The sequence below is a fragment of the Pholcus phalangioides genome, unplaced genomic scaffold (genome assembly GCF_987345545.1).
Source record: "Pholcus phalangioides strain wild (caught in Gottingen) unplaced genomic scaffold, Ppha-v1.0 ptg000011l_1, whole genome shotgun sequence".
Classification (NCBI taxonomy): domain Eukaryota; kingdom Metazoa; phylum Arthropoda; class Arachnida; order Araneae; family Pholcidae; genus Pholcus; species Pholcus phalangioides.
The window spans coordinates 41,135,147-41,150,834 of record NW_028301604.1 but is presented as its reverse complement, the minus strand read 5'-3'; the positions used below and the strand labels follow the sequence as shown (position 1 = coordinate 41,150,834).

Genomic DNA, 15,688 nt, shown 5'->3' with positions numbered 1-15,688 from the left:
GTTCCAGTTGAAATGAAAACGCAGTGTTGTTGATGTTTTTTTCATCTGACAAATCAAATATTTTAACATTAATATGTATATAGGAATAAAATGCAAACTGAAGCCAAACATGTATAATGAATGAGTAAATGAGAAAAAGTTGTATAAATGAGAGTCGTATTAACGAGTGTGCCACTGTATTGCGGTTTTATGAGTTTCTGTGCATATTGAACCCCACTATGCGAGTATAAGATACTTGAAGAATAATTCCGTCACCATTCTATAAATCTCAAATGTTTGTAAAAATTAAAGAGGTGGGGGAAGGGGAGAATGGCAAGGCGTCTGTCTTTGGAGGGATGTGTTGATGACAGTATCTCTTTGTAATGAAGCTAACCAATGGTCACTCTCAAGCGGGACCATACAGTAATAACAAACCATAAAAAAATACCAATCAAGACCTTGTGTATCATATGTCAATGCCTTTTTAGCAGGAGTTGTGCTACGTAAGGCGAGATTTCAGATTATTATAACTGGGAATTTAATGTTGAGAATTTATTATTCACAAATGCAGACTTGTGTAAAATTACTTTTTGTTCAGATTCTTTTATAAATTGAATATATTTTTTTTTTTATCTCTTGTTGTGTTGTTTTCTTGTTTTAATTGAAAAAAGATAGAAATCAACATCTACATTTTAATATCAGAAAAAAGGTACAATTTATTTCTTGTTTTTATTCTCCATTCTAAAGTTTGAGCGTTTGCATGTGTTTCTTTAGTGCCTGCTCAAGTTAAAACAGTGTTGACAACTTAATTATTTTCCAACTAGATCAGGCCCTTCTTTCCTGTGTACTAGTAGTCTATTATTAATTCACATGAAAATACAGGAATGTTCCAGGAAATACGAGACGTATGGTCATCCAAATAATATAATATAATATTTTTATTAAGTAATAATCTATTAATTAATATTTTTATTAAGTAATAATCTATTAATTAATATTTTTATTAAGTAATAATCTATTAATTAATATTTTTATTAAGTAATAATCTATTAATTAATATTTTTATTAAGTAATAATCTATTAATTAATATTTTTATTAAGTAATAATCTATTAAAGAGATATTGATGGCTTCTTTCTCAGCCAGAGATATCAAGGAAACAGTTATTTTCCGAGGCGTGATGACTTTTCTTTCCGAGCTCACCTCAGCATAATATCCGGAAAATAACCGTTTCCTAAATAATCTATTAATTAATAATTTTATTAAAATTTGAAATTTTTGCATGCTATGTCATTTGTATGGAACACACTGGAGCTTACTCCGCTTCAAGTGCCCATTTTTTTCTAGTGCCCCAGCAGTTTAAATTTCTCAGGCAGGAGAATTTCCAGGACCAGCCCTGGTCCAGGATGTGGGTGGCCATGATACCACCAACTGTTAAAATGGTTGCTTGCTTTTTAATTTCATTTGCCTTTAAGAAAATTTTCAACCTTTCCACATATAATTCAAATGAATTTAGATTTGAGAGAGAAGTATCAAATACTGAAATTGACTATATAGTAGTCCTTTTTTAAAGAAAATACACGTGACTGAACTGAAGGAATTTAACAAAACACACAAACAAAATTTACACATATGAATGCTAAACCCAGATAGCTTAAGATATTGTTGGAATCAAAATCAAGTTAAAAATAATTAACACTAACAATATTTCTTGGAATTTGAAAGAGATGAGCAACACCTTTGCCTGTAAAAGCACAGTTTGTGACCTTGGAACCCACAGATTCCCATATACAGTGCCAGCTAATCCATGTGAACACTTCCAAGGAGAATTTTGATGAAAAGGATCTCTTCAAAAGGCATGTTGAAATCTTTGCTGTGATTATTGCGAACTCTGAAGGTTTAAGGTGAATAATAACTATTTGTTGATATTACCTAATAACATGTTATACAATAGAACCTAAATTATTTGGGCAAATGTTAGGGAAGGTGAACATAGATAATTGAAAAACATGGTTAAACCACAGGGAGTAAAAAAACCATTCAGAATAACAAAATTGGAAAAAACATATGTATACAGTATATATGTATTTTACCCGTTTTAAATAACTATCCACTGTATATATTCATATACATTATCAGTGCAAAAAAACTAACAAAAAAATATATTTATGGAAGGATAGCCACACTTCTAATATACTGGGTTTCGTTGATGCCAGCATTACAGTAGAACCTTGATTATTTAGGCTAATGTTGGGAAATGTGATCACGGATAATTGAAAAACACAGTCAACCATTCTGCAAAGTTATAAAATGTACAACAAGAATGACAAAAACAAGGAATAGCGCTGGTCATGGTTTCATGGCTGGTCTCCTGGTCATGCGGACACGTGACTGCATCCGAAGTTACACCTTTTTTGCATCTTACCTTTCAGTTGAAAGAAAGCATACTTTCCTACTAACTTGCTGGCATTCCTGTAACTGGCTGTAAATCTTCAAGTGCCAATCACCCCAGGACAATGTCTGGTTCTTATGTGTACACATGGGGCCTGCCATTGCAACATGTTGAGCTCTGAGAATGGGGGGGGGGTGTCGCAGTAAAAAAATGAAGAAAAATCTCCAGTTCTACCAAATGGATGTCACCACTATGCAGTTATGGGTACCTATGCATCTTTACTGTGGTGTTCTCTTAATAAATTAATTCAAGCTCCTACTACCATAGAGGTATGCTGTGTGTGTGTTTTTTAGCTCTCTCCTCTTTAATGAGTACTCCTTTTAATTTCATCACAACCTTCACAAAATCTTATGTAACCAATGAAAGAAAAAACACAGATAGGGAAGAGCTGAATATGAAATTTTCATAGCATGGCTAACGTGTGGATGGATAATCAAGGTTCTACTGTACTAATAAAAATAATGAGCACAGATCACATCATATAAATACATCAAAAGCTGTGAGGTCATTGATAGTAGCACCATGCTGGATATGGAGATGAGGCATGATGCCATAACAATGCCCACCACAGAAATGTTAAAGCTGTTAACAGAACAAATAGACAGTATCCTTATGACACATTTGTAATGGGGATACTCTCTCATAGTCATTAATTTGCACAGTTGCTGACCCAAAAAAATAAAATAATATACCTCCATGTTTCCAGTTTGATGAAACCAAAAAAAACCGATATAGTTCATTTTTTTAAAAGTTTTCCTTTCTATTCTCCATATTGTATGGTAGTGAAAAAAATTAATGAAAGTTTATTACATGAAGGAGTTTAATTTTATTTTTCTTTTGCTATGCAAAAAATTATGTCATTGTTTTTAAGTCTCATATGTAGATACAAATCTGTAGTGCGACTAACCAAAGCATTGGCTTCAGCCAACAATACTGTATGAATTTTATTCTCGTTATAGAGGAAAAAAGTTTAAAACCATGTTTTTGAAAGATTATAACAATATCTAAAAGTGAGTTGCAGCATATAATTTTTTAAAACCATGAGATTCACTTTTTTTAAAAATTTAAATATCGTTAAGAGTCAAAATATCACAGATTATAAATAGACAATAGAATAGTTCAACAATCAATAATATACACATTTTTTTCAGCATTTTTTTTGAGCAAATGATCATTCAGGATGCTTATTTTTTGCCCATGCACTCTTACTGGAAATATATTGATTTTCAGTTGCATTTCTTACCTCATCACTAGGTAAATATGGTCGAATAGTATAAACTCGACTATTGGGTACATCTGGTGGTTTGTACAAAAACAGATCATTAACACTTTCCAATGGCAGAAGATGCTAAAGAAAAAGATCAAACAAATTGAACATAGTAGGAAAAATAACAGAAATAGTATCATATGATAGAAGTATTGGTTGTACTAAAAGGAAATACTTTTACAGGCTCTCAAGATTATTAAATGTGTTTCTAAAAATTATGAGAGTCTTGAAATAACAAAGTTACTTGAAACGTCAGCTTGACTTCACCCCTTACTTGAAGAATTAATTACGTTTTCCCAAAAAAAAAAAAATCCACTGAATATTTTGTGTTTTAGAGTTTTCATTGTTTTGCATAATCCTACAAAAAATTCATATTAAATAAGAAAATTAATTACTTCCATATATTTGTTAAAACACTTTTGATCTGTCCAAATACAAAATTAGACACTCACTAACCCCAAACAGACAAATTTCAGCTGCAGGTGTCAATAAAATATCTTCCTTCAGGGGTAATATACCTTCCTTCAATAGGTCTAGGTCAGGGAAGTGCATGCAAATGAGTTGGCACTACAAACATTATTGCACTTGTCAAGAAACTTTTCAGCATAACATTCAGTGTACATTCTGCCTACAAGTCCCTAGCTGATAATTTTATAGTTAGATGACAGTACTCTAAAAATTATGTTCCTTTGAAGCTGCACACAGCAAGTTCTTACAACACAGAACAAATTCATTGTATAATGTATATGACACTCTCTTGTTTTTTATTATTCAATGCAGATGTTGAAATTCTGAGGGGAGACTAACAACAAATTTACACAGTAATGTTTGCTCTGGGTTAGTATTTTGTAACTACTCTCCTTAGATATATTGCCAATATTTAGAAAATAGCTTTCCCATTGCTCTACTCTATTGATTTATTAAATAAAAATTCATATTAAAACAAGAAACCAAACTAATATCATGTAGAGAGCAATTGCAAAGTCTTCATAAAAAAGTTAAAAAAATTGATACAATGTATAAAGATAAACATATATAATATACTGTTCCCCTTATGCCAGAAACATGAATGTGCAAATTTCAAGAACTTGGAAAACAATGTTTGAATGTTTACTTTACACATATTACTCTATTGAAATTGTTTTTTGAAAATGTTTTATATGTATAGATTAGTAGTTAGTCTTTTTTGCTTGTGCAAGAAGATGTGTGGCCAATAGTGTAGTTAATTTTTTTATGACTTCCCAAGTTATATATGCCCAGTTTTCTATTTATAATACAGTTTACTGTTTGTCTCTCATGGAATAAATCCCATTACATAATTCAGATACAGTAGAGCCTTGATAATTTGAGGTGGATGGGACCGAGGTAACCTTGGATAATGGAAAAACTTGAATTATCCAAAAACAATAAAAAATGCTTTAAATGTTAGTTTTGCTTTAAATGTTAGTTTTACTTTAAAGAACGACAAGCAAAAGCAGTACTAACATACTTTTACTGTATTTTTATTCTTGAATAAGATTCCAATGAATTTTCATTATATGAAGAAACAATTTTTTTTTTCAAAACGGTGCTTCTTTTGTTAGAAGCAAAAAATCATTCAAACTTAATTAGCATAGAAACAAACTTTTTTCCACTTGTATTTCTAGAGTAATTTTGCATCATCACACAGAGATTACAAACAGTACAGAGTAGAGATATTACGATGCCATACAAAAAGTTTAAGAAAAAAATAAAGAATGTGAAAAGGTGCGAAGATCATAGTGATCCTAGAGAGTTTGCAAACCCACCTCCATCCTTCAGTTTTGAAACATGTTATATATTTGTAATTGTGTAATTTTATAATAGAACTTGTTTTTCATATATTGCTTTCTTACCTTTCATAACTGTGCACAGTACATTAAAATCTGTGATATTCTCATTGTTCATAAACTGGAGAAAAATGTGTGATCTTGATTGCACAGCCATTTTGATTATTGTTGCCACATTGGTATTACAAATTTCACTAAAATTCAATGCTCTTGTTCTGTTATGCAAATTTGTTTTGCTATTTTTTTCATTGGTCATGTTCTGATGTGCATTTTTCTGATATGCATGTTCTGATATGCAGGGGGTTCCTGGAGTTGGACCGTACCGCACTTCCTATTTTCAGGTGTAAATAATCACAATCCTGATGATCACTTTACAATCCTGATGATCACTTTACAATCCTGATGATCACTTTACAATCCTGATGATCACTTTACAATCCTGATGATCACTTCACGTTATTTTGTCTGTTCATCGCTGTTTCATGTAAAAGGTTGGTAGATCGGCTCTTGGTGAGTCACCGGTATACTCTACCCAACAGTATGTCATTGTGAACCCGTCTCACAGGTGTTGCCACCTTGTCGCTATGAGCGGGCTAGCTTGTGTTAATGATCTACTGAGCTATGCTGGTGGTAGTATTTGCTACCAGTAGGGTCAGACAGGTCAGCAGTGAAACACCAGACTAAGAGAAACACCAAAAACCCAATCCAATGTAATGATGGATGAATGGCATCTGGGGAAGATGGTATTGCAAACGGTCCACTCAAGGAACCAGGCAAAACCGCATTGTAACTGAGCCTTGCACCTGCACAGGGAGGATATGCAGGTGTGGACAAAGGAATTCCTCCCAGTTCTCCGGTTTTCTGTACGGAAACCAATAAAAATAAACCAAAAAAAGGATTGGTACATCTTTGGATGAAACCCGATCAGCTCATTTGGGTCACAAAAAGGAGGCACCAGCAACCCTACTGTTGTTGAAGGTGGAGTCGTGGGCACAAGCCAGTAGCACGCTGAACCAATGGTTGGAATGCAGGTTGTCCTCACCAGAACACAGAGACTCAATCAATGCCGTCTTCTGAAAAAGAAAGCTGAAAGGCAGCTGGCAACTGCTGATGAAGCTGTGAAGACTGGTGGTGGAGCAAAATGACCTAGAACACAGATGCCTCACCTACTTCAAAAACAGTGACCGCTGCAAAGAAGCCAAAGACAGTCTCGTCCTAGAGCATTTGCCCAAGCAGTCCAAAACTGCAAAATGGCAGTTGTGAGGGAAGAATTTGTTAGTGATAATAGACATTGAAGAACTGGGATTTGAACCCAGACTTTCACAATCAGAGGCTAGCTCCCCAACCACTAGACTGCCAGGCGACAATTTTTCACATGTGTAATCTGTCTGGGAACACAGCAGCAAGTTTTCAGGGATATTTTACTTGTGCGACTTATACTGATCGCGGAACAGTGGTGCAAACGAGATGGACATTTCCACCAATGTTCCACGAGACATTTCAAATGTGCAATCATGCTATTTTCAATATTATATAAACGGTTTCATCTTTTAAACAAACAAATTCATACATTGGAAGCAAACTTAAATATTCAAACAGTTAAAGGAGGATAATGATTTCAATTTTCTAAAAATGTGATAGAAAATCTTTGCAAATTTTAGTAAAAAATTTCTCCAATTTATCAATGCATTTTCCAATAGCAAATCAACTAAAAATAAACCAATAAATTACAGTATAAAAAATATATTGTGAATGTTAATAATCGTAAACAACTATGAAATATTTTAACTTTAAATATTAGAATTTCAGAGAGTAAATATATGCTAAAAGTAATTACATTCTTTTAGAACATAATTATTGGTCTTAATAATTTTTTCCGCATATTTTTTGTTATAATATTTAACTGATTCAAGATATACAGGAACTGGATGTTGTGAAGATATTTATTATTTGAGGTGTTAATTTTTTTTAAGGAAGGAAAAACTCATCTCTGCCTCTACCGGGAGTCTGACCCGGGTCCTTCGATTGCCGGACGAGTGCTCTGACCACTAAGCTACAAAGGAGATAGAGATTTTCCTTCGCTAGAGCGCATATATGTGCCAAACGGAAACGTGCGATGGACGGTGAACCGATCAGCTAATAGCTCATGGACGACGAGCCACCAGATGGCTATATATATGACATGAATGTCACTCTCCACTTGTTAATACAGACTTCCTTCAGCGCTCGATAAATTGAAACCCACCATGGGCCCATGGTGGGTTTCAATTTGTCGAGATAGGTGATTACTGGCTGTGGGACATGTTGTTTGACGAAAATCTCTGCATGCAATGTCAGCGTGTAACCGAAGGCCATTTCGGCAACGGTGGCATTGAGGTCTGGTCGAAAGCATGTTTGGAGGCAGAGGAGAGCTGAAGGAAGACTGTCGAGCCAATCACTTGTCATGCTAGCCTTCAGTGCTTGTTTGAGCTGACGATGTTGGCGTTCGATGAGCCATTTGCTTTAGGGTTGTAAGCAGTCGTATGGACGTGGTTTATACTGAACAAACTGTTGAATTTGTGGAATAGATGCGATTCAAATATTCAAATTGCATACCCTGGTCTGTCGTGATGGTGCTGGGGATCCTATATTGTGAAAAACCAGTTCGTGTATAATGCTCACGCACAAGTCTCCACAGACGTATATTGGATTGGGATGGCTTTGATCCATCTTGAGAATCAGCAGATAACAGTTAGAAGACAGTTCATAACCTTGGGCGTTTGAGAGTCTGCACACAATGTTGATGTTCAGATGAGTAAATTTCTCCGATAGCACAGGAAAAACTCGGAGAGGCAATCAGGTGTGTTTGTGCACTTTGGTTCATTCACAGGCGATACAAACATGGGCAAAGTTAGTGATGTCTCGTTTTATGTTTGCCAGACGAATCATTTAGTGAGAAGTTACACAGATGCTTTGACCCCCGGATGGCTAGGGAATTAAATTTTACAAACACTTGTTTGCGAAATGCTAGACGAACAAATATTCGTGGGACTTTTTTCGAATGATCAGCATAGAGGTTCAGTCTGTATTTGGGAGGAAACGTTCATTGAATTTTTAGTGAATTTTGATTGCTTGTCGAACTAAAATCGAGAAGTTTAGCAAGTTCTGGATTGGTCTGGTGGGCATCAACCAGAAGAGCATAGACGATTTCGTCGAGATGAAGTGCATCAGCTTGTAACAGAGCATCGGCTGGTGTGTTGAGAATGCCAGGCAGATATTGGATGTCGGTGGTGTACTCACTGATGTAACACAATTGTCGTTGGACGATCGGAGACACTGACTCGAGCTTCTGGTGGAATGCATGGGAAATCTGATCAGTCGCATTGGTAGGGTGACGACCTTGTAACTGATGGCGAAAATATTTTACTGCTAGGTAAATAGACAGTAGTTTGTGTTCATAAGTACTCTTAGATTTCTGAGTAGAATTGAGTGAGGTACTGAAGAAAGCTAAGGGTTTCAATCGATCAAGTCGACAGGATCCTTATTTAGGGCGGTTGTGGTAATGAACTGCAAGATGAGCTCTGCCGGTTGGCGATGAGCATGGACAGCGGCTGGTCATGTGTAGAGCAGTCTGTTGAGGATCCCCCGAGGATGCATTGATGTGATTGTCTTGAGTCAGAAGAACGTCTGAAGAAAGTTTGCAGAGAGCGGCCCTGGCATGCGCTACCTCTGGCATTGGTAAACAGAAAAAGTTGAGAGTTCAGATGTGGGTGGGAAAGTAGAGTTGCTTCGAAGAGAACTTGCTTGATGTCAGTGAACACTTTCAACTGCTCATCCATGAAATCGAGCACATGTGTTGGCTTGTATTTAGCTTTAAGACAACATTGGAGTGGATTAATTATTTGAGAATATAGAGGGATGAACCTTTTTTAGGATGCAATCAAACCAAGGAAACGTTTCAGCTGTTTTGAAGTTTTTGGTGGTGGATAGTCTTTGATGACAGTGACTATGTCAGCGAGTGGCTTGACAGTTGATACCAATACAGTGAGTGTTGATTGTATGGCCCAAAAAGGTTTCAGTTCAGGGACAGCCAGGACTGATTTGTTGGCATTGAGCACGAGACCATAGGCACCAAGACGTCAGAAAACTTCTTCTAGGCAGTGTCGTCTTCTCTTGAGGCTCCCAGGCCTCAAGAGAAGACAGAAGAAGAGGAGCCTCACAAAAATGAGAGAGAGTTAGTTTAAACTCCCTAGAATTTTCCAGGTAGGCCTTTGGAAAAATCACTTGGCCTGAGAACCTATGATGCTCTTAAGACTGCCCTGCTTCCAGGTGACGTTTGTGCTGTATTTGTCAAAGGGTGCACAAAATTGTAGTTTTGTGTTGATGAGGGCTGTATATCAGGATTTGAAAATACACCCGAGTCATATCCAATATCGAAAAAATGTGCAACCGGCTATCAGTTTGTTTACATCCTGAATGTGCGGTATGGGGTACAGTTGTGGTGTCGTGTTGCGATTCAGCATGCAATAGTCACAGGTGAGACAAAAAGCGTTATCTTTCTTTTTCACAACATGGATCAGTGATGCATATTGCGCTGGGTCGAATGATGCCAAGTTCAAGCCATGTGGCCAACTTGTTTTTGACGAATGCAGACTGTGCAGACTGTTCAGTAGTAAGCCATCTGGACTTGCATTGCACAGGGGGATTTTCCTGAATATCAATGTAATGAAGGCCATAGTGTTTCGGTGGATTGACTTTCAGGTTGAACAGTTGGGTAAGCAACAGAATTTTTTTCAAAAGCGAATAAAATTCAGAATTCCAAGACACGGACAAGACAGGTAAGATATGTAAGTCCACTTGCTTAACTTTTGTTCATAGCCCTGTCGTCAAGTCAATCAACTGATTGTTGCCGATATCTACCATAGACTTGTAGTGGTTCTGGAAATTTGTGGCGATAATGGCTTGCGAAGTTTTGGTGAAGATGAAACGCTATTTGAAGTCTCTACGAAGACCGAGGCTTAGCGAAACAACTTGTGTACCACCGTTTGGTATTACCTCACCATTCGCGGTGAATAAACTAAATTCAGCTGAAGAATTGAGTGACGTGGGTGACGGATGAGGAATAATGCTGACTTGGCTGCCAGTATCGACCAAGAACACCCAGTTATCATTGATAGTACAGACGAAAAGACAACTTGCTGGTTTGAAAATAAGGGAGGAGTGCATCTCTTTTCCCTCCCTGTTCACAAGTTTTTTTTTCATGTGCGTGATGGCGGCATTGGATGAAATGCAGAAAAATGAGCAGGGTGACCTACATTTGCATGTTTTCTCTTTGAAACATGAAATGGTAAAAGAAATGAATTACCTTTTGGGTTAGACAATACAATTTGAAAGCTGATGTAGATGAACCCAAAATTGCAAAAAACCACGGCTATATGTGTTTTGGAACTATATGAAGTTCCTTCATCAGTAGCAGAAACTAAGAAAAACTCCTTATAGTGGAAGTTACTCACTTTTGCAGATGAAAGAGTCAAATTCAAAATGAACAGGCTGCAAAAGAGTAGAGGAGGATGGAAAAAGAAAAATGGTGGAGCCAATCGCAAACGAGAACGTGATAGTGATGGAGAAGAATAATTATTATAAAAATTGCCTCATTTTTGAGAAGGGTGGTGTGCTAGTTAAGTCATTGACCAACTGGTTTGTGTTTTTGTTGATGTGGAATGATTCGAAGAAATCCAAGTTAGATGGTGAAGGGCATTTTTGAATGATTTTGGCAGAAGAGAAGTCAAATTTATGGTCAAAGAACCAACAGTGTTGGGCTATGGATGAGCGGTTAAAGTCTTGGTTGGTTACATATCTTCTACGCTCATTTAAACGGTATTTAAAGGCATGTTTTCTTCTTATTTTCTGCTACTGATGAAGGAACTTCATATAGTTCTGAAACACGTATAGCAGTGGTTCTTCTGCAATTTTCGGTTCATCTACATCGGCTTTCAAATTGGAAATCCTGTTGACTTTTTCGGTGAGCACTGAAAGTTTCTCCGTGAGCTCTGTGATCACACAAGCGGCTGACACTTCCAATAACACAGTTGTGCTTTCGGCATTTGTTGGAGTCACTACGAGGATCTGGTTGGTATGTTTTGCTAAGGCTTCGAGAGGCTGTTCCAAAATGGCAAGATACACTGCACGTGTGGCGGGAGTAGGGGCAGGAACAGTGATTTAGGAAATCGCCGGCGGGTGAATTTTCAGAAAGTTCTCGCATTCTTCATAGAAGGGGGTGTAAGACAAGGTCGTAGCAGCGGGGGGGGGGGGGGAGACTTGGGGTCTGGTCTCCCCCGAAATGTGAGAAAATGACCAAAAAAAAGGGAAAAAGATGGCCAAATCTATTGTTCTATCACTTTGATCCCCTCCCCCACCGAACGCCCCTGGTGTAAGACATTGACTTCCGAAAGAGAGCTGCAGCAGGAGCCTGGTTTTGGCTTGCTTTGATTGGGCATAATCGGAAAGTAGTCTTGAGGTTCTTGTAAATGTGTTTGTGTCTGCGGAGTGAAGTAGTGGTTTCACAAGCTTCAGTTCTTCTGGGCCAAGCGCGTTGATGATGAGGTGAAACTTCGTGAGATGATCTTCGATCTTGTGAATGAAGAACAATGACTGCGCTGCTGAAGAGTTCAGGTTCGCTGCTCCAGAAAAGTGGCAGTTTCACATTCATTGCCATGACAATGGGAATTGAGCAGAAGAGCATTCGGGATGGACCAGGTCACCAATTGTTGTAATAGGAACAAGTCAACATTTCCTTCACAATTTAAACATAATTAAACATTTATTATATAACTAACGCAACAGAATCTACAAGAACATATCCCTTGTAGCACAACGGTATTGTCATGCATCAGATCGATGTTGATGCAATGCTGGTACGTCGAATGAATACGAGTATTGGAAATAGGTAGAAAATTTCTACGTGTCCGATACCGAACGGTATAGCAAAAATGTATTCACTCTTAGTAAATGCCAAAAACCTTCATTTTTTTCTCTAAAAATAGATTTACTCTCATTTTTACAGCACTTCATTTCGAAGGAGAATATCTTTTACCATAATTAGTTTCTTTTGAAATAATCCAAATTTTTCGCCCATCATAACGTCGCACTTGCCATTTATAATGACAGACAAAGACCAAGAACAGGCTCTAACGACGCGTTTTCCCCTCTCCAGTCTTCCCTGTCAGCGAGCGTCAACAAAGACGGCCATTTTGGAAAAAAAGCACTGCGTTTAATTACAAGCTGCGAAGGCCGGCGACTTTATTGTTTATTAACAAAACAGTTGACACCGAAGACAGCGTTTAGAGAAGAGGTATTTTACTATTGCTATCGAACTAGAGGTTAAACTTTCCAAGATATTGTCAATGTTTGTTATTTTCTTTACCATCTTTTCCCTCCTGCTGGGCTGTGATCTTTGGCGGGCCCTTAGGTCAGGTTAAAATGGGCCCCTCTGTAGTGAATATACAGTGTGAAAAAAAGGTAAATAAGGGTTGTTACAGTGCTTGAGACTTACGTGCCGGAACCTGGGAACTGAGGCTATTTGAGTTCCTATGGCCAATGAATTCACAGCATGGAAAAAATAAAAAATGATTGTATTTGTCCCAGGCCCTGTCAGCACCACCCTTGTGAGCCATTTTGATCGCCCAATGTTTGCGTTTTTTTTATCAGTTATGTTGGTATTCATATGTTAAACGTAATATGGACTTTAATTTCTCAATGATTCCTGGTGGAGATCAATATGCTTTCATTTAATAAATCCATTAATTTGCAGATCATTATTTTCATATTATTTCCATCTGTACTCGCATATAACCACACTTTGCCAACAGTACACTCGGCATGGTGCATCTTCAACAGTGGTAGCTGCGACTGAGCATGCGCTCTACAGGTGGCCTTTTTCATGCCGTTTCCAGCTCCCGAATGACTTGTCTCCCTGAATCCCACGATCCTTCTCTGCACTCTTCAGGAGATCTTGTAGCTCTCAGATGATGTCTCCCGTAGAGTCCTCCGCAACAGCAGTGCTGACCACTCCTCACTCGCGTCTAGGAGCTTGATGGGCTGCTTCATACGTCATGGCGTAGATGAGAGCACTTTTCACATCCTTGTATTCACCCAGACGCAAGGCTTGCTGGATATTAGGGTCCTTGACTGAGTCGACGAAGCACTGCAGGGTCAGTCCATTTCTGATGTCCGGCAGGCAATCAGGATATGCCAACTGGGAGAGAGCCTTTCCATAGCCAGTTCTTGCAACAGTTCACCAGCCCACCAGCCTTCTGCTGCCTGGTCTTAAGTTGCAGCCAGTGAAAGTCCTTGAGATAATTTTCTCCAAACCTCAGCTCAAGCGCGTTCGTCAGGGCTGGATAGCTGGATCAGTCCTCGACGGCAAGTGTCTGAAGCGCTTCCGCAGCTTGCTTCCCCTTGAAGAGCGGTGGCTAGGTGGAAGGCCTTGAGAACGCAGTCCCATCCGTTGTCAGAGGCGATCATCTCGAACTGCGTCCTGAAGATCGACCAGGATGTCTTTCCTCATATGGCGAGGGCTTGATGTTCGGGCCGGCTGACATCAACTATGGCTGGCAGGACCTGGTGAGCATTCGCACAAAACGTAGGCTCTTGAATTCTCTTTTCTAGCTCCAGTATCCGCTTCAAGAGTTTCTCGTTAACTTCATTAATTTCTTCGGAGAGTTATTTCACTTCAGCTATGGCAGTTTTTATGTCATCCTTCTCCATGGCAGTGGCGACATCATCCTTCATGTCAGTTATGGCAATGTCTCCCTTCACAGTGGAAATATCCCCTCTGATGGCAGCAATGGAGATGGTGACATCTTCCTTGATGGCAGCAATGGATGTGTTGACAGTGGTTACATCTTTTCTATGTCAGTGATGGAGAGATTGACATTGAATATTGAAGGACCGGACACACCCCGCTTCCCATCTCAGACAGATATTGAAGCTTTCCCGCGGATGGGTGTATCCGGAAATTTATTAATTTATGTGAAATTAACAAACAACGATATACATATATACAACAAAGAATCTGGTTGTAAAAACTAAAATAAAGTAAAAATTGTGATCATAGCATCATCCACAGATAATCAGTTCATAATCGTAATAGTCCTTATGTAAATAATCAAATAATAATTTTGTCTCGTATGTGGTAGAATCTGGAATTGAGTTTATCCAATCTAGAATATACTAATTGACAGAGATTTTGCAAATTGAAAGACTGACAGCGGCAATGGAGTTGATCACATCGTCTTTCATAGCAGAGCTCATAGACTGAATTTTCTCTTCGATGCCTGATTTCATATGGCCCATCACAGACATCAGTTGATTCAGCTGTTCTCGCATTTCATTCATGTCCATTCTTCTCATTTTCATGCAAGTCTTGAATTACCCCACTTCTGACACCAAATTGTTCCGGACAATTTCCTCAAGACTTCAAGATTGCAAAACAAGAAGTGGTTCGATGGACAAACAGAGATTTATTAACAGAACACAATTTACACGTATTTACAAGCTAATCAGAGAGCTAAAACTTTCTTGCAAAGTTCAATCACAACTGACTTTTCATGCATTCCCTCTCTTGTGATCACTTCACTATTTATAGCTCTGGTCGAAACTTCAAGAAAAAGACCATTCCATAAATTTCTATTGCATAGTACCAGGTCTGTGGAGCCACTGTCTGGAAAGGTGGAACCCTCTAGAATGTTCTTGCCAACCCTCTGCCAGTTCTCCACCAATTGCATGTCTTTGCGCTAAACCGAAACTGGTATAAACTGCTGTTGCCAACAGATTTTGATATTTTTGAGAGCCATAGAACAAATTCACGCCATCTATAATTTATAGATCGTAACTATACTTCACACATGAACCAATCACAGTGAAATAATAATGTAGATTATAATTTTAATAGCTTATTTGAAACTCAAAACTGATGAATATAAATACAAATAAGAAATCTAATACGTATTCATAAATTCTTAACCTATTTTTCTGTTTGACAACACTTATTTAAGAGTTACTTTCAAGTAATTTTTTCTACCATATTATTGTATGTTTCGGAATTAAAAGAGATCTGTTTAATGAGAACCACAGTATTTTTTTAAAAAAAATTCATCTTCAATTTAAATTCATTTTTTATGACTTCAGAAATTATGAAAAAAAT

At 37.7% G+C, this 15,688-nt stretch overlaps 1 protein-coding gene across 12 annotated transcripts in view; it reads right to left on the bottom strand.

The window, feature by feature from the left end:
- The window catches only part of Oga (O-GlcNAcase), a 338,350-nt gene that overhangs the window by 65,147 nt on the left and 257,515 nt on the right, over positions 1-15,688 (bottom strand). For all 12 annotated transcript variants that reach the window (XM_089239539.1, XM_089239538.1, XM_089239540.1 and 9 more), the window contains one exon: positions 3,674-3,778. In XM_089239539.1, coding sequence (XP_089095665.1) covers positions 3,674-3,778 — 105 coding nt within the window. The remainder of the gene's footprint in view (positions 1-3,673; positions 3,779-15,688) is intronic.